The 26,132-nt window shown below is 49.5% G+C and overlaps 1 protein-coding gene across 1 annotated transcript; it reads left to right on the top strand.

The window, feature by feature from the left end:
- The first annotated feature begins 709 nt into the window (after window positions 1–709).
- On the top strand, window positions 710–8,290 carry LOC142831074 (uncharacterized). The gene is made up of 2 exons (XM_089769658.1): window positions 710–7,042; window positions 8,121–8,290. The coding sequence occupies exons 1-2, from the start codon at window positions 4,106–4,108 to the stop codon at window positions 8,139–8,141; spliced, it is 2,958 nt and encodes a 985-aa protein (XP_089625784.1). The 5' UTR covers window positions 710–4,105; the 3' UTR covers window positions 8,142–8,290.
- Window positions 8,291–26,132: the final 17,842 nt, after the last annotated feature.

Genomic DNA, 26,132 nt, shown 5'->3' with positions numbered 1-26,132 from the left:
AGGGCTGAGGGGCAGGGGATAGGGCATGGGTGGAGGGGGCTGGGGCTTGGGCGGAGGAAGGGGGTGAAGGGGCTTGGAGGGAGGGGGAAGAAATCAAGAGACAGGGTAAAGGAGACAAATGGAATGGGGCCAAGTGCAGACAATGAGGGAAAGGGCAGGAGGGGAGGTGACAGTGGGAGGGGGGACAGGGTGATGCTGGGAGGGGAGAGGAGAGGAGAGGGGAAAGGCATTGGCGGCTAGAGGGGGAGGTGCTGGGAGAAGGCTTGAAAGAAGGAGTGGGCATGAGAAAGGTGGGGATGGAGCAAGTTGTGTGAGGGCACAGATGGGCAGAAGGGGAACAGGGCAGAGAGTGGTGAGGGGGTGGGCATCAGGGAAAAAGAGGGCAAAGGGGGCAGGGGCAGCAAGCGAAGGGGAAGGCACCAGGAGGGTGCAGGGCTAAGGGAAGGTGCAGGTGCCAGTGCCAGGGGATTCTGGGGTGAAGCAGAAGGGCAGTCACCTGCAGGGGCGGGACCAGCACCAGAGGAGAGAGGCAGAGCAGGGTGTGTAGAGGGAGGTGTTAGAAGAGGGGATGAGGAGGGGTAGCTCACATGATCAGAGTGGGGCTACTGGAAGAGTGGGCACAGGGGGGAGAGAAGGGCTGGTGGATGGGGGCAGGTCGCAGGAGGGCTGAGGGCAGTGAGAAGGGCAGGAGTCAGGACAGCAGAGGAGGGTGAGGAGTTGGGGGCAGCAGATATCAGGGGAACTGATGGAGAAAGGAGAGGAGACATGGCAGCAGAGAGAAAAGGTAAAGGTTTATAAAATATTTATTAATAATTTGGTATGCTGTCCACAGCCAGTTTGTTTGCATCCTGTGGTGCAGTTTGGGTTTATGTGGGGATCAACACGTGGCCAGTGAGTGGAAGCCAAAACAAAAAAGTAGTCAGTGTAATGATCTTCGGTTGGTATGTGTTTTAGTAGTTAAATTTTTGGACTGTCATTGCTCATGAAAAGTGCTGTCACATGGGTAGAAATCGGGTAAATATTCAATTTTATTAAAATCAGCGGCACTGAATTGTGTTTTTTTTTATTTATACTGTGGGCAAAGCATGGGCTCACCATAATTCCTCCATTGTTTGACCATGAGTCTCAAAACATTTGGTGTTTTTCTAAGGGCCTGGAGTCAATTGATTATGTAGGAATCTCAGCTTTAATTTAAAAAAAAGTTCTCTGTACTTCTGGGTCTTGCAGCTGAGGAGGAAAGCGTTCCTTGTGATTTTTGGGTTGGCAATAGTGCTCTTTGATTGGTGAATTTAGAGAGGTCTCTCCCATCAGTTTCCCTTTCCACCCTCCTTTTTTGTCACAGGTCATCAGAGAAACATAGAGACAATGGAGAATAGGGTGAGTCCATGACTATGGTTAATGACTGGTCAGGGTGACTTAACTATTATCAGCCAATGGTCTGAATGAGCTATCTACTGCCATCTGTTAATCAACTGTAGGAAAAGGTTTCACGAGCAGACCTTATATATATAGGCAACCTACTTTGCCACAGAGATCAGTAGAAACACTTGCTGTCTCAAGGTGATTTATTTTGGCTCTTTTGGGATGAAATTCACTTAACACTTGGCGCTGGGAGAATGAAATGTTGTTATCCATATTGTAGGATTAAAAGACCTGAACTTAATATGACCTGGCTTCAGGTCTACCATAACTTGAACACTAAGCAGAGGATAGTGAGTCACATCTAACTGAAAGTCACAGAAGATGGAAACAGGTTTTATTTCTGGTGGTGTACAGTTTATTTGAGAGTCTTCAATTATATCTGACACTTTACATCCAGTGTTTAAAGGCAGAGCTAACTAGAATCAATTGAGAGTCCTTGTCTTGTCTCAGTGATCGCTTGAGAAAAAATGTTGAGTAAACTGACCGTAGACTCAACATGCAGGCAGTGTGTTGAAGGGCAGTGCAAAGGAGGCAATGGTGGTGAGGTACCATATTACCTAGTGAAATCATTGGTGCTGAAATCACTAAGGACTGGAATTTAACCACAGAACTGATACTTTCTTCACAAAGACTCAATTTTTGCTATTTAAAAAGTAAATCAATGTAACAAAACTGCAACGCTCTCCGGTAACTTTTTAAAAATCAAACTTTAAACTTTATTGAAAATATTGGATAGTTTGCTATTGAAAATATTTGACCTACACTTAAGGCAACTGATTTAATTTTGTGTAAAATTTTGCATAATGGATGGCATTTTTTTGGAAAATGTTCAAGTATATTTATATACATTTTGATCAGATCTACTTCTGATGTGATATTTGTGTGTGGTTGTGTTTTTTTGTGTGGGTGGGTTTTTTTTGCTCAACAAAAAATCCCCCCCCAAATGGTTCAAATTGGGCCCCACACTTCCTAAAGCCAGCCCTGATTGTTTTTCCCACTTCACCAAGCAATGGGTCTACCTTGTCCTTGGTCTTCCTCTTCCTTCTAATATATTAACAGAATGTCTTTTTGTTACTGTTTGGCTACGTCTACACTGCACGCACATTCTTGTGCAAGCAAATTTACAGTACAGCGTCAGAAAACAGGGCTTCTTCCGGAAGAGTTATTCCTCTCCCCACGAGGAATAAACCCTCTTGCACAAGAGCTCTTCCACAAGAAAGCAGTGTAGACAGGCAACATGAATTTCTTGCGCCAGAAACCCCTATGGCTAAAACGGCCATCAGAGCTTTCTTGTGCAGGAGAGCGTCCACACTGCCATGGATGCTCTTGCACAAAAACACATGGCAGTGTGGACACGCTCTCTTGTGGAAGACCTTTTGCACGAGAACTCTTGTGCAAAACATTTCTTGCGCAAGAAGCCTGCAGTGTAGACGTAGCCTTTATATTTCTAGCTAGTCTGAGCTCATTTTGTGCCTTGGCCTTTCTAATCTTTTCCTTTAAAAGCAAAAATTTGGCCTTTCACAGAACACATCTTCATTGTCTTTACAAAGTCCTGCGTTGTATCTCCTGCAAAGTGTGCTCTTATAACTTTTCATTACAGCGGGAACAGCAGCTGCCTCACTGCATACTCCCCTGGCTCAAGCATCTGTCTGCTTAGTGCAGATCCGCAGGCGAAAACAGACAAGGAGCAAATGGTGCAGGGACTGTATGGACACACTTGTGGAGGAGATGCCGGCAGAGTGCCAAGACAAGATCGAGGAGAGGAGAGGAGAGGAGAGGAGAGGAGAGGAGAGGAGAGGAGAGGAGAGGAGAGGAGAGAATGCTGGAAGATGCAGGCAAGGCAACAAGACAGCATCTTTGCCTCTGTGGCGGGGTGGCCCCGCCCCTCCCGGAAACCGCCGGGACGCCGCAATCGCGGGGGAAGGACTCACCCCCCGGAGGGGAGCAGAGCCCCGCTGGCCGTCCCCAAACGGGGGCGCCGGCACACCGGCCGGGTAACGAGCCGGGGCCGGCAGGCGGGGCAGGGACGGGGGTGCCGGCATACCGGCCGGGTGACGAGCCGGGGCCGGCCGGCAGCGCTGAAAGGGGGCGGAGCCGAGCAGGCGCAGGGGAGCCGTCAGGGGGAGGACGGCCCTGGGAGGGGCCGGAGTCTGACGAGGGGGGCGACGTCATCTGCCTGCGTCCGGCGGGCAGCTTAAAAAGCCGCAGTGTAGCAGCCATAGGGGGGGACGCCGAGGAGACGCACCCCCCCCGTGAGCCAGCGAGTGGGCGGCAATATTGGAGGCCCTGGGTAGGGTCAGAGGAAGGGCCGAGGTGAGCCTATGAGACCCGGGGGGGGGAAGAAGCAGCCCAGGGCGGGGACGCGGACCCTGAGAGCAGGGGAGTTTAGGGGTCTCGACCCCCCCTGCTAGGTGGGGGAGTCTTTTTCCCCGACCTTAGGGCCCTGGGCTGGGGTCCGGAGAGAGGGCGGGCCCGGACCCCCTTCCCCCAACCGCCTAGCCAAACCAAGCAGAGTCGGGCGCGTTAAGGCGTCGACATTCAGAGAACCGAGGGGGGCGGACGTAAGCCCCTCCGCACAGGGGGAGAACCCCTACACGTGGTGGAGAATGTGGGTGTAGTGGACCCCGAAACGGGGGTTCGGATAAGAGAAAAGGATTAACAAAGTCTTGATTGTCAGGAGACAATGGAAGCCAACAAAATTCTGGAATGGTGGACCGAGACCCAGAAGGTACAACAGCAGCAACAGATGCAGGCGCTGCAACAGCTCCTCAACCAGCTCCAGGAGCGTCAGGAGCAGATGGCGCGAGGCGCACCAGTGACGGTACCGGGGACAGTAGCAGGGTCTGGAGGAGGAGAGGGGGTCGGCACCCAATTGCCCATACGGCTAACGAAACTAGGGCCGGAAGATGACCCCGAGGCATTCCTGGTTACGTTCGAGAGGGTGGCCGCCGCCGCGAAGTGGCCACCCGAGCATTGGGCCACCCTCCTCGCACCTTACCTATCAGGGCCGGCCCAGCTAGCATACCGAGGGATGTCCGCCAGCGATGCCTTATGTTACTATAAGGTTAAAGAGGCTATTCTGGACCAATTAGGGGTGACTCCCGAGACCCACCGCCGGCGGTTTAGAGAGGCCAGGTATGACTCCCGCGAGCGACCACGGGCGGTGGCACAACGGGTTAAGGAAGCGGGGATGAGATGGCTGGAACCAGAGACGAAGACGGGGGCTCAGGTGGCGGACCTCGTGATACTTGAACAATATGTCAGCATCCTCCCCGTGGAAGGGCAGCGGTGGGTACGGCGGCACCTTCCGGAGACCTTGGATGAAGCGGTGACCCTCATGGAACACTACTTAGCCGCAGAGGGGCCAGAGGGGAAAGGAACCGCTGGGGCACCGAGAGAACCCCGAAGGAGCGAGGCGGGGATGGGTAAGCCCACGGGAGCCCAACGGGCCGCGGAAAGCGCCGGGGGTTCCCTGGGCCCCCTCCCGACGAGGAGATTGGCACCCCGGTGGAACCGGCCGACCGGTGAGGCCAGGGGAGACCGGGCGACCGAAATGGGGCCGGGCACCCCGCCACCCGAGGGAGCTCCGAAGGTGGTCTGCTACCAGTGCGGCCAAGAGGGCCATTATAAGCGGGACTGCACCCTGATGGACTGCACCTTCGGGCAGAGGCGTGCTGGGAGCACGGACAGGAAGGCGGCCGGCGCAGCGCAGGTAATTAAACGACTGTGGGTTAATGGGAACCCGGTGGAGGCCATCCTCGACTCGGGATGCGGGCAAACCATCGTCCGAAGGGACGTAATACTCCCAGGGTGGGCCCGGGGTGCCCCCATAGCCCTCCGGTGCGTCCACGGAGATATTCATTACTACCCTACGACCCGGGTACGGATAGGGGACGGGGAGTTGGAAGGAGACTGTGTAGTCGCCGTCGGCCCTAAGTTAGCGTACCCCCTCCTGCTGGGGCGGGATTGGCCCGGCCTGAAGCGACTCCTAGGACAGTGGGACAGAGGAACCCAGCCTAAAAGGGAGCCAGAAACAGGGCAGGGGACCTTGGTAGCCCAAGGAGAGCAAGATGAGGGGGGGGCCGAACCAGCACGGACTCCGGACGCCGAGACACCGCCCACCGGCCGTCTTGACGTAGAAGAAGGGGACTTCCTCACTCAACAACGCGAGGACCCCACACTACGGGCGGCCTGGGAGCAGGTGTGCACTACAAGCGAGCCACAGGAGGGGGACCCGCCTAACCAGCCGGACGGGCCGCGATTCGAGGTAAAAGACGACCGCCTGTACCGGGTGGCTCCGGGGGAACTCCCTGGGGAAGAAAGGTGGCAGCTGTTGGTCCCAAGACCGTACCGGTGGAAGGTCCTGGAATTGGCCCACGAACACCCGTGGGCCGGGCACCTGGGCAGGGAAAAAACCCAACAGAAAATACTCCAGAGATTCTATTGGCCGGGGGTGTACCAGGAGGTTAAGAATTTCTGTAACTCCTGCCCCCAGTGTCAAAGAACAGCCGGGGGCCGGGTCCCGCCAGCTCCCCTGGTGCCCCTGCCGGTGGTAGGGACCCCCTTTGAGAGGGTAGCATTAGACCTGGTAGGTCCGCTCGAGAAATCTGGGCGCGGACATAATTACATCCTGGTCATCGTAGATTACGCCACCCGGTGCCCCGAGGCAGTGCCCCTGAAAAGAGCCACCGCCCCCGCCATAGCGGAGGCATTAGTTAAGCTATTCTCATGGGTTGGGCTGCCCAGGGAGTTACTGACAGACCAGGGGACGAATTTAACGTCAAAGGTTATGACGGAACTGTGTAAGGTCTTGCAGATCAGGAAGCTCCGGACGTCGGTATATCACCCCCAAACCGATGGGCTGGTGGAACGATTCAACCGCACATTGAAGGGGATGCTGCGGAAGTTCGCACAGGATGAACCCCGGGAATGGGATAAGCTGCTGCCTGCACTGATGTTCGCCGCCAGAGAGGTACCGCAGGCATCGCTCGGGTACTCCCCCTTCGAGCTGTTATACGGGCGGCGACCGCGGGGGATCCTGGACCTCGTAAAGGAGGGATGGGAAACGTCAGTGTCACCTGCCTTGGGGGCCGCCCAGTACGTACAGAAACTGAGGGGAACCCTCCACGACCTAGCGGGCCGGGCCCGAGCGAACCTAGAGAAGGCTCAAGAAGGGCAGAAGGCCTACTATGATAGAAAGGCGCAGGTGAGGGAGTTCGAACCAGGCGAACAGGTTCTACTATTGCTGCCCAGCGGGGAGTCTAAGCTCCTGGCCCACTGGCAGGGACCCTTCCGGGTAATCAGGAAACTTGGCCCGGTTGACTACGAGGTTCGGGTAGACGGGAACCGCCGGGCAACCCAAATTTATCATGTCAACCTCTTAAAGAAGTGGCATCCACGGGAGGCCCTCCTGATCGACCCTCGGGACACTGACATTGAACTGGGGCCGTGGGGGGAGCCGGAGGTGAGGATCGAGGGCATACGGGTCGGAGAAGAGCTCCCGGGCCCAAAGCGAGAACAGTTGCACCACCTTCTCGACCAGTTCAGGACGGTACTAACCAGCCGACCCGGACAGACCTCGTTGGTACAACACAAGATCGAGACTGAACCCGGCAGAGTGGTAAGAGACAATATGCGCCCCCTTCCCCGGAAGTTATGGGGCACGGTGAAGGAAGAACTCCAAGCCATGTTGGAGTGGGGGGTCATACAGGAATCGCGTAGTGAATGGCGAAGCCCCATTGTTTTGGTACCCAAAACAGATGGATCAACGAGGTTCTGCATTGACTTCCGCAAAGTCAACGCGATCTCGCGATTTGATGCATACCCCATGCCGCGGATAGATGAGTTACTGGGACGCCTGGGGAGGGCCGCCTATTTGTCGACCCTCGACTTAACGAAGGGGTATTGGCAGATCCCCCTCTCCCCCGAAGCCCAGGCGAAAACGGCGTTCGCCACCCCCTTTGGGTTGTATCAATTCAAAAACATGCCGTTCGGACTGCACGGGGCCACGGCGACCTTTCAAAGACTCATGAACCAGGTCTTAAGGGACCATCAGGACTACGCCGCGGCTTACATTGATGATATCGTGATATTCAGTGAGTCCTGGGAGAAACACTTAGAGCACATTACGAGCGTATTAAGGGCACTGAGGGAAGCGGGACTCACGGCCAACCCAAAGAAATGTCAATTTGGGAGGGCCGAAGTTTCGTATCTGGGGTACACGGTAGGGAGAGGGAAGCTGAAGCCTCTAGTGGATAAGGTCCAGGCAGTACGGGAACACCCCACCCCAACGACAAAAAGGAAAGTACGGCAGTTCCTGGGATTGGCGGGTTATTATAGACGGTTTATCCCGAATTTTTCCTCCGTGGCCGCCCCACTGACAGACCTCACAAGGAAAGGACAACCCGAGAGGGTGAAGTGGACCGTGGCGTGCGACGACGCGTTCCAGGAGCTGAAAGACCGGTTGATCCGGGCCCCGGTGCTGGCCCAGCCCGACTTTAACAAACCTTTTACCTTGCAGACTGACGCGTCAGAGGTGGGGTTAGGGGCGGTACTGACGCAAGAGGAGGAGGGACAGGAGCACCCCATCCTCTATCTGAGTCGTAAACTGTTCCCTCGGGAGAAGGGATATGCGACGATCGAAAAGGAGGCATTGGCCCTCAAGTGGGCTGTCGATTCACTAAGATACTTTCTTCTAGGCGATGAATTTACCGTGGTGACGGACCACGCCCCGCTGCAATGGATGCAGCAGATGAAGGACACGAATCCACGGATCTTGAGATGGTACCTCAGCTTACAGCCATACAAATTCCGAGTCGTGCACCGCCCGGGGTCCGCCAACGGGAACGCGGACTGGCTGTCCCGGTCAGCGGGAAACACAGAGACCAGAACTGCGAGTATGGCACCAGACTTAAGGGGGAAGGTGTGTGGCGGGGTGGCCCCGCCCCTCCCGGAAACCGCCGGGACGCCGCAATCGCGGGGGAAGGACTCACCCCCCGGAGGGGAGCAGAGCCCCGCTGGCCGTCCCCAAACGGGGGCGCCGGCACACCGGCCGGGTAACGAGCCGGGGCCGGCAGGCGGGGCAGGGACGGGGGTGCCGGCATACCGGCCGGGTGACGAGCCGGGGCCGGCCGGCAGCGCTGAAAGGGGGCGGAGCCGAGCAGGCGCAGGGGAGCCGTCAGGGGGAGGACGGCCCTGGGAGGGGCCGGAGTCTGACGAGGGGGGCGACGTCATCTGCCTGCGTCCGGCGGGCAGCTTAAAAAGCCGCAGTGTAGCAGCCATAGGGGGGGACGCCGAGGAGACGCACCCCCCCCGTGAGCCAGCGAGTGGGCGGCAATATTGGAGGCCCTGGGTAGGGTCAGAGGAAGGGCCGAGGTGAGCCTATGAGACCCGGGGGGGGGAAGAAGCAGCCCAGGGCGGGGACGCGGACCCTGAGAGCAGGGGAGTTTAGGGGTCTCGACCCCCCCTGCTAGGTGGGGGAGTCTTTTTCCCCGACCTTAGGGCCCTGGGCTGGGGTCCGGAGAGAGGGCGGGCCCGGACCCCCTTCCCCCAACCGCCTAGCCAAACCAAGCAGAGTCGGGCGCGTTAAGGCGTCGACATTCAGAGAACCGAGGGGGGCGGACGTAAGCCCCTCCGCACAGGGGGAGAACCCCTACAGCCTCCTTGACGACAGTGATGGAGTGTCTAGCTGCATGCCTGGAGAAGGCCTCCTCCCAGAACCCCATCCGACTCAAGCAAAATGCCTTTCCCTCCTCCTCCAGCTCCATAGTGTCCACCTCTCTCCCCCACCACAGATCTCCAGGTACTGTAGGACGATGGAAAGTGAATGGCATCCTTACCCTCCAGGGGTTCAAGAGGCAACAGGCTGTCCTTTGTGTGTTTCTGAGCTCCCCTTCACCTCTTAGGAAAAATATAGATTTGAGGAAAACTGTTTGAATATCACTACTGCCATATATTCCCATTGACCACGACCAGTCTGCTGGTTGAAAATGTACAGCCTCTCCCCAACTTACGAACCGGTTATGGACCAAGCAATTGGTTGTAACTCGGTTCATTTGTAAGTTGGACCCCATTGAGTTACACGCAACCGCGCTGTTCGTAAGCACGGATCGCGTTTGTAACTCGGGGTCCGCCATTTACAACAGCTTTGGTTGTAACTGCGAACGGTCGTAAGTCAACTGTTCGCAACTCGGGGACCGGCTGTATAGTGATAGTTGTTTGGTTTATATCAGTGTTTCTCAACCAGTGGTATGAGTTCCCTTAGGGGTACTTGAGAGAAGTCTGGGGGGTACATCAACACAACTGAAACTTGGAGAAAACTGAATTTTTGTTTTAAGTTTTACAGCACTTTATTATTTTTGTATTTTTTACACCCAAAAATTTCATCGCCTGCCCTGCTATGATTAAGTTGTTTAAACAAATGTGTTGCAATACAAGAAAAAAACCTGTGTGTGTCTGAAAACTTTAGTTACTGGGGGTACTTACAATTATTTTTTTAAGGGGGTATTTTATAAAAAAAAGGTTGAGAAAGACTGGTTTATATCACTCGGTGAAAGAGGTTGCATAGGTTTTGAATATTTTGCATAGAAGAGAAGGTTCACATGGTAGTGATCATTTACTTCAGGAATTAATCAGTAACTTCATGGAAACTGATTAGATATGGGGCCCATATTTTTGTCTGATTTACACTGTTGTAACTGCATTATTACCAGCGGACTTGCCATACTGTAACTCAGAGGAGACATTGACACTGGACATTGCTCTTAAAGGCCAGGTCTATACTGCCGGGAAAATGTTGGCTTAAGGTACACAGCTCCAGCTATGCAAATAACGTAGCTAAAGTCAGCATACCTTAAGCTGAGCTTGACACTATCTCCATAGCAAGAGATCAATAGGAAAAATGTTCTCATCAACTTCCTTTACTGCTCATGACAGCAAGGAGTACCAGCACCAATAGGAGCACCTTCAGTGTTTGATTTAGCATGTCTTTACTAGACCCTGCTAAATCGAACCCCAGAAGATCAATTGCCAGAGCATCAATCCTCCAGTAACTGGAAATGTGGCTTTAGAGAACATAAAGAAAGCCAGTTAGTGCTAAACCTGTGGAGGGAATAATTAATAAATAATTATAGTAACAATTAGCAAATGTTGACAGTATGGTTCGCACTGTACCCAAAAAATGTATCTTAAAACGTTTCTAACTGAAGAGTCTCAGTTCAGGTAAATGCTTGAGAAACAATTGTTGAGCTTTAAGCATGTGTTGAACTTCCATATCCTTAGAGGGATTTAAGCACATGCTTAACTTTGACCACTTGTTTAAGTGCTGTCTGGAACAGAGATGCTTTCTTGATTTAAGGCTCGAAAGACAGGAAAGTACAATAGTTAAGACTGGGACAATATCCTTACAAACAGCAGTCAAACAGAATCCTTCTACAAAGTTATTGCATATATTCTCCTGAATATACGTAGAGAAAAATAAGATACACATCTTTAAATGACATGTAGATCAATGACTCTAATTGAAAAGTTGGCCAGAGCCAGCCAGCCACTTGCAGTTTTGTTCTGAAGAGAATGAAACAGCCTTTAAAAAATTAGAGGTATTACAGGAAAAAATTATAGCTCAGGCTATGGTACTTCAAGGATAGCCAAGCACTAGTTAAAATGATCATTTTTCTTTAAATATCCACTGACGGATCTTGGTAATTTTACAGGTGTAAAATTATCTAGATCACAGCTAATATTTACTGTCAGAATAAAATCTGCCTATTTTGTAAAAGAAAATTTATTTAAGAATTCCTGTTATTAATTATGGCACTTCAACTTGAACTCTTAGCCATATTGGCCTGTCTAAAATGGATGCATGAATGCCACCAATATCTAGGAAATCTTTGCACAGTATAAGCATGTTACCAGCAGTGGAGAAAATTCCTGTAATGTCTTCAGAATTTTCCTCTACAAGGGTATGTTCTCTGTGCTCTTCCTGGATCATGTTCCTTAACTTTGGAGGCAGTAGCCTGAAGTGCTTTGGTGTTATGATAGCTCAATATTCTGTGCCAACAACTTTAATAGGTGAAATGATAAAAGAAATCTATACGTGTTAGCAGTGCTTTAGTTTCAGTTCCATTTCCTTCTTCATTTTGAACACCACCTTGTAATCTAAAAGCAACATTGGTTACGAGCGCTTCTTTTCTCTAGACTTTCATTAAAATGGTTTCTGGCCATTCCATCTGATAAACTGTGAAAGCAAAACTTTAACTGCTCATAGGTTTCATTTCTTAATAGACTTTCCAAAAACAACAAAAGTATGGGTTTTCAAAGAGGTAATGAAAAATCCAGTGCCTACCTATTCAGCTGAAGGGAAAAATCTGTATCTTAAAGCTGGAACAAAAGCTATACTATGGAAGATAAGATATCCTATCTCTCAGATTGGACCAGAGCCTCCAGCACAACTGTGTTCTAGCTACTGATAGCGTGGGAGATTTTTTGGGTGTAGAGGAGTTTGTTAGAGAAAAAAGGTTCATATATTTGTTGTTACATAGTTTGTAACAGTTTGTAAGTGTAATTTTAAATTATTTGCTTAGAAACATTCCAGTGAGAGTAGGTAACAAATGGTTTTCAGAGGAACAGTTGTGTTATTGGGGTTTTATATTACAGCATCCATTTGCATTGCTGTACCACAGCTGGCTTTAGCCGAAACAGAAATAAGATGATCTAAAGTGAGAGACATAAGGAAATGTACTTTTAAATTGATAGATAGCCATAGCTATTTTTTCTTTATTTTCTGATTTCAGTCATGCTTGATATTTAGTCAGTGATATTTTGTGTCAAATGTGATCTCATAACAGAACTGATAGATTTATATTGATTACTGAAACAATGGTCCATTAGACACAGTCATTGATTTAGTTTGTCTTAAGAGTGCCTTCACTTACTCTAATACATTATCTATACAGCCTCCACTCTGAGTTTCCTTAGTTAATAAACGGGACACCTTCTCCTACACTTGTTTGTAACTAACTAACTAAATGTGACAATCCCATTTATTATTAACAAAAATAAATTTACTCTTATCCACTGATTTGATTATTAGTCCCATCATTATGAACAAGTAACCCCAACTCACATAGGACATGACTGTTCAAGTAGTTTTTCATTGCAGACTAGTATTTCAAATAATGCACAGGAGCACACAGAGGGCCAGACATCTGATTTACACCATTAACAAGTGCAGAAACTTTACTGAAGATATTGGAATTAAACGGAGATAAAAGTCTTCTATTTGAGATCAAAGTCAGGCCCTTTGAATGTACTACAACATTAGAAGAAGTAGCAAGGCTATGAAGATCTCATTCTGAGAAGTTTCCACCGAGCTTTTTCGCTGCTTTTGCCTCACCATCTGGCTCGCAGGAAGTTTTGCATTGAGACAGTATATTATTACTAATGTGGTTTTACCATGTTGAAAGTGTGTCAGCTTTTTGCAGCTGTTTGTTTCATTTCTTAACTTGTGCCAGTGAAATCCCCACATGGAAGCTGTAGTTTTTGACATATATGGCCATCAGTACATTTTTCATATTGTGGTTTCCTCTTTGTTTTTTATACTTAAACACACACAAATACTTTAGCTTATATTCCCTGTTTAATATCCATCCATCTGGTACCAAAATATTATCAATGGTTTTGCAGGGCAGAGGAAAGGGATGACATTGTGCAGACTATTAACACTGGAATGTATAACCTTTCACCTGTGTGGGGGGTATGAAGCCATTTCCTTGACCACATGCTGTTATTTTCTCATGGTAGGTGGCCTGAGAGAGAAGACTTGGTGGAGTCAGTCCAGGTTTTGTGGTCAGTGGTTCACATTCCAGAGTCACCCTTGCAATTTGTGGTGGTGTTTTTGGTAGTGTTAGAGCTTGTGTACACCGTGCTTTACTCTGCAACAAAGTGGTACTTGTGTACACAGTGCTTTAGTCTGCAACAAAATTTACTTCATATTGCCATGTATTGCAGTATGTGGGCCGTTTAAACCCTGCTTACATGTGCTTATTGTTCCCTAGTGCACTATTTGAAATGGGACTGCATAAATTTGCATTGTGTGTATGCAGTCAGAGCATGACATGCAAGTGTAGACTACAATTTACATCTCTAGGGGTATGGTATAAAGCACAATCTAAATAAGCCCTCAGAAACCCCCCAAACTGCAGCACAATTCTCTTCTCTGCTGCCTTTTGCCAATATACATTTATTTTTCCGATGAATTTTGCTGAGCTTTGTCTCAATTCTGATCATATCAGAAATACAATGTTTTGCTTTGATGAGGATGTTGGAGTTCCATCTGCCTTAGCACAAGAACACGTGGGATTGTAGTGGGCAGTTCTTGCCTGACTCTTACGGCAACTACCACACTGGGCATATAAAATCATATAAAATGTAATGAATCTGCAAATGTAGCTGTACAACAAAATCCACGAAGGCACTACGCTCAGTGCTTTAAATGTCAATTCAGTGCCTGCTGTGATGTACAGGTCTTATTTTGAAAGCAAATTTGGTTACAAAGCTGTCTCAGCACATTAAAGCAAATCTCACATTCCCTCCTTTCCCCCTCAGTTTTACTTTAGGATACTACAACAATCAACGTGGGTAACTACTGACAAAATCCATACTCAGCACCTACATTTACTGAAATGACTGTTAATGAGAGGATGTTTTTTATCTTTCTCTTCAGACAGGAAGGAGAGCTGCTCTTATTTTCTTTGACTGCAGTTATTTCTATTTAGATGTGTCTCCACAACAGAGCAAACCCCATTCATGTGACTACAGCCCATGAGCAGCAGGGGCATTTGAAGAAAGGGCGCACTTCGTCCTCCATAGTCCCTGTGAAGTCCCCCTGCCACAATCTGTTTAGTCAATCTTTGTGCCAGGGCTTGGCTGCTGGAGAATAAATGAAATATTTGCTTTGTACTGAAGCTAGTTACCTGGAATCCTGTGATCTGTATTAGTAACCTTAGTACAGGAAAATTATATTGCCCTGAAGAACGTGCAGTGTAAGGCAACAAAGGTCTCAAGAGGTGAACTTAGGAGGACTTGAGGCTTTTTTAAGGTAATGCAACAGAGGTCTTTGAAATTATAGTTATAAAATTGTATTGCTTACATAAATTAAGATGATCCAAAACTAAGGACCAATCCCAAAATCAGGAATGTTTATTATAATGCTTTTTTGGAGTATCCTTTGGTATGTCCCCTGCTGTTTACCAAGGTGAGAGCAAGCTAAAAACAAAAACCAAAAAACTGATCACCACGACTACAAAGTGTATGTCCCTAAGTGTGGTTGCTTCTGGCTTCTGGAAGCTACACACTGTTTTAAAGAAATGAATCATCAAGATCTGTTATATCTCATGCATTTACTGCTCCTCACTGAAAAAACGCCTCTAGTTTTTCTAATGTGTGAAATCAGCCCTGGAGCATTTAAGGTACTCTTTAATTTGCGTACTTATAAGTAGCAATGTGATTTAGCGCCAACCACATCAGGGAAGACTTGAATTCCAGAACATTGTGTTCTTCTTTAAGTGACTGTCCACACAGATTCCACTATAGCTGCGTAAATACACACTATACAGTACTCGCCAGAGTGGATTATTTTGAAACAGCAGTATGCACCGAGGCCACACCTGTGCCTTGGGAGCCCTCGTACTGAGGGTGCCAGAGGTAACATGGCCTCCACTATGTCTCAGTTTCTTTTTTCTGCCTGTGGCTGAAACATAGAACCTGGCAGTTCGCCACTTAGATTTGTAGACCGATGGTTGTTCTAGTAACTATAGTTCTTTGAGAATTAAAAAACAAGGATGGATTAAAAAACTAAGACTTCTTGATTGTAGTTTTAATAAGAGTAATGGTTCTTCCCTCCATCACCCCTTTTATATGGTCTCAGATATTCACTTATCCTCCCCCCCCCATGCACAGCCTAAAATGGCCAAAAGCAAGTCTCCAGGATTTGAGTTTTGTCCTTGTGCAATAATACCACAATGCTTTTTAGTGACAGCCACCTAATGCCCTCTCAGGATGCGGTGGATAACAATGAATGATTTTAAAAAATTAAAATTTTTCATTTAAATCGGATCTTTAAATATTTTAAAAATCATCAATAAAATACTATATTTATCATTTAAAATTTTTAAATTTTATCAGAAACATGATACACTTACACTTACAGTCTCATAAAAATTGAATTAATGGCTCTATTCTGTCCAGCCGAAGAGCCAGCTCTTGTTTTTGAAAGTTCTAGGATTTCAGTTTCTGTTTCTCAGCAGACTAACATGTGCAAAGATAGACAAGCTGGATAGGATTGCTTTTGTTCTGTGCTTATGTGGTGGTGAACCTGAGCCAAGCATTGCAAAGTTAGTTAAGACATTGTCTAAAGCCGTGGTCCCCAACACGGTGCCCGCGGGTGCCATGGCGCCCGCGGGGGCATTTCTCTGTGCCCGCCAAGTGCTCAGGGCTGGCCTGGCACGGAGATCGCCGGCGCCACGGATTCACGCCCCGCGGCGCATGGGGAGGGGGGGGAGAAAGCGCTAGCGCCGGCCCCGGGCGCGCGGCGCTTGGGGAAGGGGGGGGGGAGAGCGCTGGCCCCGGGCGCGCGGCGCTTGGGGAAGGGGGGGGGGAGAGAGCGCTGGCCCCGGGCGCGCGGCGCTTGAGGGGAGAGCGCCGGCCCCGGAATGCGGCTATGGGGGGGGCCACCCTCCCCCCTCCGGGCGCCCGGTGGGCGAACGGCCATGCCCCCTGGTGCCCGGCAACCCCAAATGGTTGGGGACCACTGGTCTAAAGACAAAAAGACAATATACAGGAAGGGAGAGAGGCAGCATACAAAGGGACACTTTTGCCACAGAAAAACTGTTATGGCTTCTGGGTGTAAGAGATACTGAAAATTAGCGAATATAACCCGCAAGTTATACACGTTTTTACAACACCCCCCCATGGGGTACACATGTCCGCGTCTTATACAAGTTGATTTTTACTCCTTGGAGTCCCCCCGGGAGCATCAGTTCCCTTAAGCAGTTCTGTCCGCCCCCCATTAGAACTAGGTCAGCTCTGCTGCAGGGGGGGCAGGGAGGGCCTGACGAGCTTCCAGCGCACATGTGTTGCGCTCTTCGTTCCCCCCGCCTGGAGGAGAGTGGGTGGTTTCTGGCTGCGGATGCGAGGGCGGGCCTGGGCGCGAGCGTGGCTCCTCTCCCGCAGCCCAGCCGGCTCGCTGGCAGCAGGATGGCTGTTGCCTTGTGTCTGCTCTCTACACTGGGTGGCTACCTCCTCACCTCAAGTGCCCAGGGCCGTTGCACCGGCCCAAGCAGCAGCGCTTCTGCTGCCACCACATCTCCCACTGCAGCATCAAAGACCACTCCTTATGAAGGCTGCAGAAGTCTCTGCGGGTTATATATGTCCGCAGATAATCTAATATTTTTTTTACACGATAGAAAAACCACAGGTAATACATGACTGTGCGTTATACACGGACGTGGGTTTTATTGGCTAATTTACGGTACTCTATCTGGAAATATTTTGAAGAAATTTGTTCCCTAGGTAAAAAAGGAAAATATGTCAAATGTAAGCAGTGCAAGAAGATGATGCAGGAACAAGCTGCAAGAATGAAACATCATAAGGAAAACTGCTTACTGGGAAAAAATGATGTGGATGAAGATGTGGAAATGTCTGAAAAACAATGTGGATCAACTTTGCAATGCATCATTCTTCAAGACTCTCTTTATAGCTTGTAGTATAAGTGTGATTTAACAAGTAAATTCCAAAGCTGTTTGTTGTGTTGGATGTTGGTAGAAAAAAAAAGTTTAGCTTACTTAATCCTTATGGCTTGTTTAATTAACTAACTACGTTTAGAATCTATCACCTAAGTATACAGCATAGAAAGCTGCAGTAAGAGAAATCGAGAGTTGCCAGTTGCCACTGAGTGTCATTTTCTTATTTTTATATTACATAATACATGCCTCTTATTTTGAAGCATCATGGTCACAGACAATGGTGATGCCATAAGTATATTCCCTATTTTACGTCATCATAACTCAGCTTTCCCAAAGGAACCTCATTCTATCTTTGTTTTTAATGGGGCTTAAGTGGTTTTAACCCACAAATGCTTATGCCCAAATAAATCTGTTAGGGTACGTTTACATTTGCTCCCTAGTTCGGACTAGGGATGCAAATGTAGGCGACCGAAATTGCTAATGGAGCAGGGATTTAAATATCCTGTGCTTCATTATCAAGATCTCGCCCGGCACGCTACTCTGAATCACAGCTGATTCGAACCAGGAAGTGCATGCCGGGACAAGGTAGTTCGAACCAAAGCCCTTGGTTCGAACTAACGTTACTCCTCAAATGTAGACGTACCCCTAGTCTTTAAGGTGCCACAAGACTTCTTGTTTTTCCAAAATTAAGTGCACTCTAAGCATACTCAGGCTACATCTAGTCTGCAGGCTTCTTTTGGAAGCTTTTCCGGAAGAGATCTTCCAAAAAAACTTCTTCCAAAAGAAAGTATCCACATAGGTCATGTGCATCGAAAAAGTGATCTGCTTTTTCAAAAGATAGTGTCCAGATTGATTGGATGCTATCTCGCATATAAGGCCACCCAGAACCACTTCAGGCAGGGCTTTCAGTCACCTGTTGCTTCCGAGTGCCGGAGCTAAGCTGAGACATGCACTTAAAGGGACCCTCCTGGACAGCTGTTTCTCTGCTTCTGCTGCATGCTTGCCTAACTCTTCAAGGGACAGCAAAGCTCTTGCAGTGTGTGCTGTAGTTGCCCAGCTTTTTTGGATGCCACAGATTTTGTCTTTGTGCAATGGAGCCGGAGCTGCCTCTGGGCATGCAGTGGTCCCACAGGGCCAGGTTGCAGTTTCTTCAGCACTTTGTGCAGGCTGCCTTCCTGGTCCTGTACAAGCTCAACTCAGAGCTTATTCTTGAGATGCTCTCCCTGTATGTGGGAGTAACACCGTGCAACTGCAACCCACATTGGAGAGGCATTTCTGGAGGCTGCACACCAGTTCTGACTGGTGGGACCAGCTGACAGCAGTTCTGACGATACAACACCCACCTGTGGCCTGCCATCCCCCTGGAAAAGCAGGTCACAATCACTGTCTGGAAGCTCGCCACCCCAGATGGTTACTGGTCAGTGGGCAACCAGTTTGGGGTGGTGAAGTCCACCGTCGGGGCCCTCCTTATGGAGGTAAGGCACTCTTGGGCTGCAGTCCCTGCATGGAAGGAGGGAAAAAGAGGGGAGAGAGTCCAGGAAAAGGGGGACCCTCTGGGAAGTGGGGTTGGAGTGGGGGTAGGGGAAAAGCCCCATCCCCGGGGGGTTGTGCCATCCCACCCTCACACAGCACTGCTGCTAGGGGAGCGGCCTCATATGGGGTGGCTCCTGGGGTCTTTGGGGGAGGGGAGGAAAGGGGGCTTAGGCACTCCCTCTCTCTTGCTCTGTTTTGTGTGTTTGTCTGTCTACTTCTGCAGGTTGTGAAGGCCATCCGCCTGGGAGACCTGGACCCCATCGTGGCTGGATTTGCTGCTCTGGGGTTCCTGAACTGTGGTGGAGTGACTGATGGGACCCACATCCTGATCCGTGTACCTGAACATCGAGCGGCCCAGTATATCAACCGCAAAGGCTACTTTTCAATGGTGCTGCAGGCCCTGGTCGACCACTATGGACAGTTTACAGACATTTTTGTCGGGTGGTTGGACAGGGCACATGACGCCTGCATCTTCAGAAACTCCAGCCTCTACGGGAAGCTGAAGGCGGGCACATCCTTCCCCCACTGAGACTTTGTGGTTGGGGACGTGTAGATGCCACTGTGCACCGCGTGGGAGGCAGCCTACCCCCTCATGCCATGGCTTATAAAGCACTATACTGGCCAACTGGACCACAGCAGGGACTAATTTAATGCCCACCTCAACGGGGCCAGGAGTCAGGTGGAGTGCACCTTTGGGCATCTCAAGGCACGTTTCAGGTGGCTCCTGACCTGCCCAGATGTGGGGGAACACAACATCCTCGAGATAGTGTCGGCGTGTTGTGTCCTCCACAACATTGTGGAGAGGAAAGAGGAGGCCTTCCTCCCAGGGTGGGGGGCAGAGGCTGGCCATGAGGGGAGACCCTTTGAGCAGCCGCAGACAGCTGCCATCCACCAGGCCCATCAGGCCGGGTGCGCATCCAGGAGGCCCTGAGGGAGAGTTTCTCTCAAGCAACCCAGTAACTCTCTCCAGGGCCTCCCTGCTAGAGACCTCTCGTTTGCTCCAATATACTTTTCCCACAACAACCGCTCCCTTCGCCTCTTCCCTGACCTCAGAATAAAAATACCTGTTCGGATTTGAACACAACAAACTTTGTATTTGTCTTTAAAAAAAAAAAGAGGTGAGGGGGCTCATATCTGCAGGGGGAGGGGGACTCAGAGTGGCATGGGGGGTGACTGGATGTGCCACCTCAGGTGCAGGGACCTCGTTGGACTTGGGGTTGAATGGGTCCTGGGATCACCAGGGAGCGGGCAGGAGGGGGGGCTGGAGCAGGATCAGGGTTGGCAGAGGGAGGGGGCATGGGCATCACCTGGGGAGGGGGATGTTCCAGGAGCAAGGCCATGTGTGGCCTGCACAGCAGACCCTGCCTCACAGGGGCCCTGAGGTACTATAGGGATCATGTTGCCCGCTCCCCACCCACCCAACGGCCCACGGACAAGCAGGCAAGGGAAGTGTCCGGCCACAGTGGGATCCCCTCACGGGTGGCAGAGGAGCTAGGAGCAGCCTTGCCCTCCCTGGGTCCCGCACACACACCTGTGCCTTGCAGCGCTGCCCGCGGGTGGTGCCTCACACTTTCAGGCATGCCCGTGTGCTGTGTGCAGCACTCCTTGGTGTGTCTGGGATTGTGCCTGTGCCCTTGTGGCTAGCCTGCTTCCAGCTGTGGCAGATGGTGGGAGGGCATGTGTGTGTGGCCTCCCGTGAGCCTGGGAGCAGGATTCTGGGTGTGCTCATGGGCTACCTGCTGAGTCCGCGTGGCACTCAATAACGCTGCACATGGTTCCATGTGCATGACTGCAGCACAATGTCCAGCTTGAGCAGGCTGAGCGATGCTCGCCCCCCCCACCTTCCTCTCTGTGCCCACCTCCCCTGCCCTAGCGTATGACAAACAGAGCACTCACCTAAAGATCCCTCCCTGGTGTCAGACGATGCCTGGGAGACGTCCTGGCTCACGGCAACTGGCTCCAAGGACAGCGTGATGTTGTCCGTGCTGTCATCCTCCTCTTCCTTCTCCTCCTGCTCCTCCTCTTCCTCCTCCTCTTCCCCCGTGACCTCCGGCCGGGCGATGAAGGGTGTGCCGAGGCTGGAGTCTACCACGACGGGTAGAGAAATGGCTTCTCCCCACCCCCCAGGATCTGGTGGAGCTCAGCGGAGTAGGGGCAGGTGTGGGGTCCTGTGCCTGAGCACAAGCTGCACTCTCTGGCCCTCACATATCTCTGGCAGAGCTCTTTCACCTTACTCTGGACCTGTTCCAAGGTTCGGGGTGAGTGTCCGCACTCCGTCCTGGACTTGGCCATAAATATCCGCATTGCGGTGCTTGGAGTGGAGATGTTGCAGTGTCTCCTCCTCACCCCACAGCTCAAGAAGGAGGAAGGGGTCAGCCCAGTGCCACATATTGAAGTTTTCAGAAGCAGTGGTCAGCCGGACTGTGACTTTTGATCTCTCTCACAGTCCCACTCCCACCAGTTCCTCAAGTCCACCCCGGTGTCTGAAAGATACAACAAGAGACTCCAAAGCAAGGAAGAAGGTGAGTAGTGGAGCACCCACAGAGGGACGCATCTCAAAGAACCATTTACTGCACCAAGATGAGTAACTTCCTCTTCTTCGAGTAGTGTCCCCATGGGTGCTCCTCTATAGGTGACTGTGTAGCAATACTCGAATAAAAGGAAGGCAGGTAACAGAGTCACTGATTAACCACAGTTGAAAGCACTGCAGCAGCACAGTTGAAAGCACTGTCAGTAGATAGTTTATGAGAGATTGCATAATGCTTTATGGAAGTATTGTTAGTGGACCATGTTGCTGCTCTACAAATATCTTTTAGAGGAACCCCACGAAGGAAAGCTGTAGAGGTTGCTATGGCCCAGGTAGAATGGGCCTTTAGTGTGTCCAGTAATGGTTTGTTACGTATAGCATAGCACTTCTTAATGCGGGTAACAATAAGGTTTCAGACTCGTTGCAATGAGATAGGTTGACCTGTGCTACATTCCGCTAGTGAAATTAGCAGACAGTCCATCTTGCAGAAGTTCAGAGTTCTTTCCAAATAGAACACAAGAAATCTCACATCTAGTGAACGAAGGATGGTCTCTCGAGCGCTCGCTCCCATGTGGCTTGGGGTAGAAAGATGGTAGTACGACTGGCTCGTTTATATGGAAGTCTGAGCAGGCCTTCGGAATGAAGGATGGGTGTGGACGCAACATGACTTTATCGTTGCTGAAGATGGTGTATGGTGGAACTGCCATCGAGGCTGCTATATGTCCAACTATGCGACCAGAAGTAATGGCTAGCAGGAATGTAACTTTAAGCATCATCATTGTAAGTGGAGCGGTTGCTATTGGCTCAAAGGGAGCACAAGTTAGATTGTCCAAAACTAGCTCCAAGTTCCAAGCAGGCGGTGGTAACCGTCATGGAGGATACAAATTGGAGAGACCCTTGAGGAATCTACGTGTGGTAGGATGTGCAAATACTGAAGAACCATCCACTGAGGTGTGGAATGCGGTGATAGCTGCTAGATGTACTTTCAGGACGCTAGCGCTAACCCTGTTTCTTTTAATTGTAGGATGTAGTCCAAGATGGCATGCAAAAGTTCAGTACGTGGATCCAGCTTCCTAGAGGTGCACCAAGATAAGAATCTGCGCCACTTTTGAAGGTAAGTGGATCGAGTGGACTGCTTTCTACTATGTAATAAAACATTTCTCACTTTCTCCGAACATTGGACTTTGTATTCTTGGAACCAATTATAAGCCAGGCTATCAACTGTAGCATATGGGGTTGAGGATGAATTAGCATCCCATTGTGCTGAGTTAGGAGATCGGGATACATGGAAGGTGATAAAGCGAATGAGGAGACATCCGATAAAGGTAAGGGAACCACGTCTGCAGTGCCCAGAATGGGGCTACGAGAATCACTACTGTGTTGTCTCTGTTGATCTTCTCGAGAACCCTGGGGATGAGTGGTGTTGGGAGGAAAAGCATATAAGAGGGGGCCCTGCCAATGGAGAAGAAAGGCATTTCCTAGAGATCCTTGACTTATGCCAGCCCTGGAACAATAATGCTGGCATTTTGCATTCTCGTATGAGGCGAAAAGGTCTATGTGTGGATGACCCCAATGACTGAAAATTGGCTAGAGGACATGTGGATGGAGCTCCCGTTCGTGGTCTGGTGCAAAATATCTGCTGAGTGAGTCTGCTAGCATGTCAGCCAGGAACTCAGGAGACTGCTGCAATTGCAATCTTTCCAATCCTAATGTAGGACTGCAGCTTGACACAGTTAATGAGTTTTAATAAAAATCAAGTTAACTAAAAAAATTACACAAAGTATATCCTCTTAGATGTTGTAAAATGCTGCAGTGAGCTGTAAATTAACATGTATTAGTAATTCAATTTTCACCATTGTTTCAAGAAAGACATTGAAGTTGTATCAGTGGAAAATATGATTTAAATGGATGAATTTTTTTTGGTGATTTAAATAGCCTTGATTTAAATCAATCCATCCTGGTACAGGACATTTCACACTTCGAGAGACTGATGGGAAACTGAAGCTTTATTTTCTGGAGATGTCTATACTAGAATCAGCTGACCCAGTGAAACTGATGGAGAGAGCACCACCTTGAGGTCAATCATACTTCTCCAAGGCCCTACCACACCATCCCAACTTCAAGGGACAACCAGAATTCTTGCTCTTCTGCTCTGCTCAGAAGGCCCCAAGAAATTCTTCCTTTAGGCACCTTCACAGACTTAGAAGGCTGGGCTTTGCCGAACTCCACCGGGAAACCAGCAGAGATCACTTCTCTCAGTAGGCACTGCATTAATCCCAGTACTGCTTAGACAACTGATCTACCTTGGCCAGTACCAGACAGTGTCAGGATAATGACAGTTGTGCTGAGGAAATCCATAGCAGGCTCATTGGCACTGACATCAGTGATGCCAGCCACTCATTTGGCACTAACCAACACGTCAGTACCAAAAGTTTTACTCATACCACTGCCTTTCTTAGTGTCAACAGACTCTATTATGGGGCCAGAACCAGAGTTTCTTATCCTGGACAGACTGAATGAGGCAATAAATACAGTGTTTTCCTCTTTTGACTTGGTGGTGGTGGCGGCCATAGACTTGATGGAGGATAGCCTATGGAAGAGGAGTTTGACTTTTTGTCCTCTAGGGAATGTAGCAGATCATTGTCCATGGGATGACATTCATGTCCACCTTGAATAATTCAGAGGACACAGACAATAGAATATGGGATCCCTGAGATCCAGGGATCCCTGGAATCTTACAGGATCCAGAAGGGAACCATCGAGTTAGTATCTTCTTGTGTGCCCTCTCCTGCTGTATCCCTACTAGTTTTAGCCCTGTTGTCACTGTGAGGTAGCAGTCTTTATGTCACAAAACCAACTTCTTCTGCTGTCTCCAGACCAAGGTAGACATACCCAAAAGAGGTACTGCAGCTGGCTCTGGTATCAATTAAAGATGTTAAAATGTGGTTAATTGACTAGTCGATGGAATTTCCATCAACTAACAAACTAGTCGATAGGCACTTCCGCATTCCTCCTTGGAAATGTACATTCCCAAGGAGGAATGTGGAACTTGGCATACAGCCTGGGGCTACTGGGAAGTCCCGCTGACTCTAGGCTGCACATGGTATGCCTGCTTTGAAATGCACAAGAGTCCCCAGTAGGTTCCCCGGGTTCCAGGGAAGTGCTGAGCAGATCCTGGGCTTCAGTGTGCCTTTGAAACGTGCGGAGGTGGCAGTTTCAAAGGGGCAGCTGCTGCACAGCTGAGATCATCTTTCCCCACCTTTCAAAGCTGCTTCCCCACCTTTCAAAGAGGCAGTGGTGCCTGGAGTCAGCTGTGGAGTCCCCGTGGATCAGCTGTGCAGTGGCTGCCCCTTTGAAACGCCATCTTGGGGTTTAAAGAACCTTTCCCCCCCACGTTGCTGCCTCTGTCCCATAGAGGCAGCAAAGGGGGGGGGGGGAAGATAGCGACTAGTCAACTAGTCAAAATATTATCCGATAAGCATTTGCTTATCGGATAGTTGACTAGTCTTACATCCTTAGTATCAATCTTAGTGCCTCAACAATATATGAAGGAAGAAGAAGAACTCAGCAGAGATAATCTCTACCCTGACCACCAGCCATCTCCTCGTCATCACCAAAGGAGACAACTAAGGGTATGTCTAGACTGCGAGGATCTATCAGACAAAGATATGCAAAATGATAATGCGTATCTTTTCCCGATACTTTTGTCAGAAGAGGCTTTTCTGAAATTTGGCCCATCTACACTGGGCCAAATTTTGGAAAAAACCCCTCTTTTAAAAGCCCCCTTCTTTGTAGAACGAAGAATACAGGGGCTTCTGAAAGCGCACATTTGCTCTTTTGCAAAAAAAAGCAGAAGAGCAAATGCGTTCTTGGGATATGGCAGAGTTTCTTCAGGAAACCTCCAGTATCCCAACTCCCCCCCCCCCCTCCCGAAGTGTAGCCATACCCTAACTTCTTCCACTATCTTCTCAGATGAGTTAGAGTCTTTTAAGACCTGATGAGGAGACTAATGGGCACCTAGGGTACCCCATCAAGATAATTCAAGAAAATAACCCAGTTAGCTACTGGACATCCTCCAACTCTTATCAACTGGCAGGATAGCCCTTCCTCTTAATGATGGGGTTTTGGAACCTGCAACCATCAGATGGCACACCCCTTATTCATCTCTATGACCTTCGCATATGCAGATAGGAGACACCAGGAGCTGACTAAGGGTTACAAGCATTCCATCCCTGCATTCCAAGCAACAGGAAAGAAAGACTTCTAGGGAAAAAGACTCCAAAGCCAGACCTTCTTGGTCAACAAGGTCAAATCAACAATGACACCAAATGCAAGCACCACATCCACACTGATCCTAAACACACAGCCTCAAATTGGTGAGAGCATGCCTGCCTGAGAGGGGGCTGCATTATGAAAGGCATCAGAAGACCGCTTCAAGGCCTACGATGCAGGGAAGAACCTATTTGAAATTGCTGAGTCAAGTGTCAGCTTACATAGACATCACACAACTTGCAAAACTTTGCCATTCTCTGCTGAAAAGATGGTTGAGATCAATTTCTCTGAAACAATACAGAAAAGAGGGTCTCCCTCCCTAGATAGATTCTGTCATCATTAAATTGGTGGATGCAATCAGACCAGAGTATTCAAGCTCTGTTCTCCATGTTTCTTCCACAGAAAATTAATTAGGTACATCTCTGCTCTGGGGAAGGAACCCATCTGGGTCGCTTAAAATTTGAGAAAAGTAGTCAGCCCCCCAGGCCTCTCTTCATTTTAATTAGGGATATAATAGTGTAGTTGATTAACTGATTAATCGATAAGCAAAAGCTTATAGGTTAATGCTGTAGACTACATGCATTTCTTCCCCGCTCCCTCCGCCAGTAAATTTTTGAGCAGGCTGGCCAGCAGCATGG

This window comes from Pelodiscus sinensis, chromosome 17 (genome assembly GCF_052426305.1).
Source record: "Pelodiscus sinensis isolate ZL-2025 chromosome 17, ASM5242630v1, whole genome shotgun sequence".
Taxonomy (NCBI): domain Eukaryota; kingdom Metazoa; phylum Chordata; order Testudines; family Trionychidae; genus Pelodiscus; species Pelodiscus sinensis.
The sequence above is the reverse complement of the archived record's forward strand: the minus strand, read 5'-3'. Positions and strand labels throughout refer to the sequence as shown.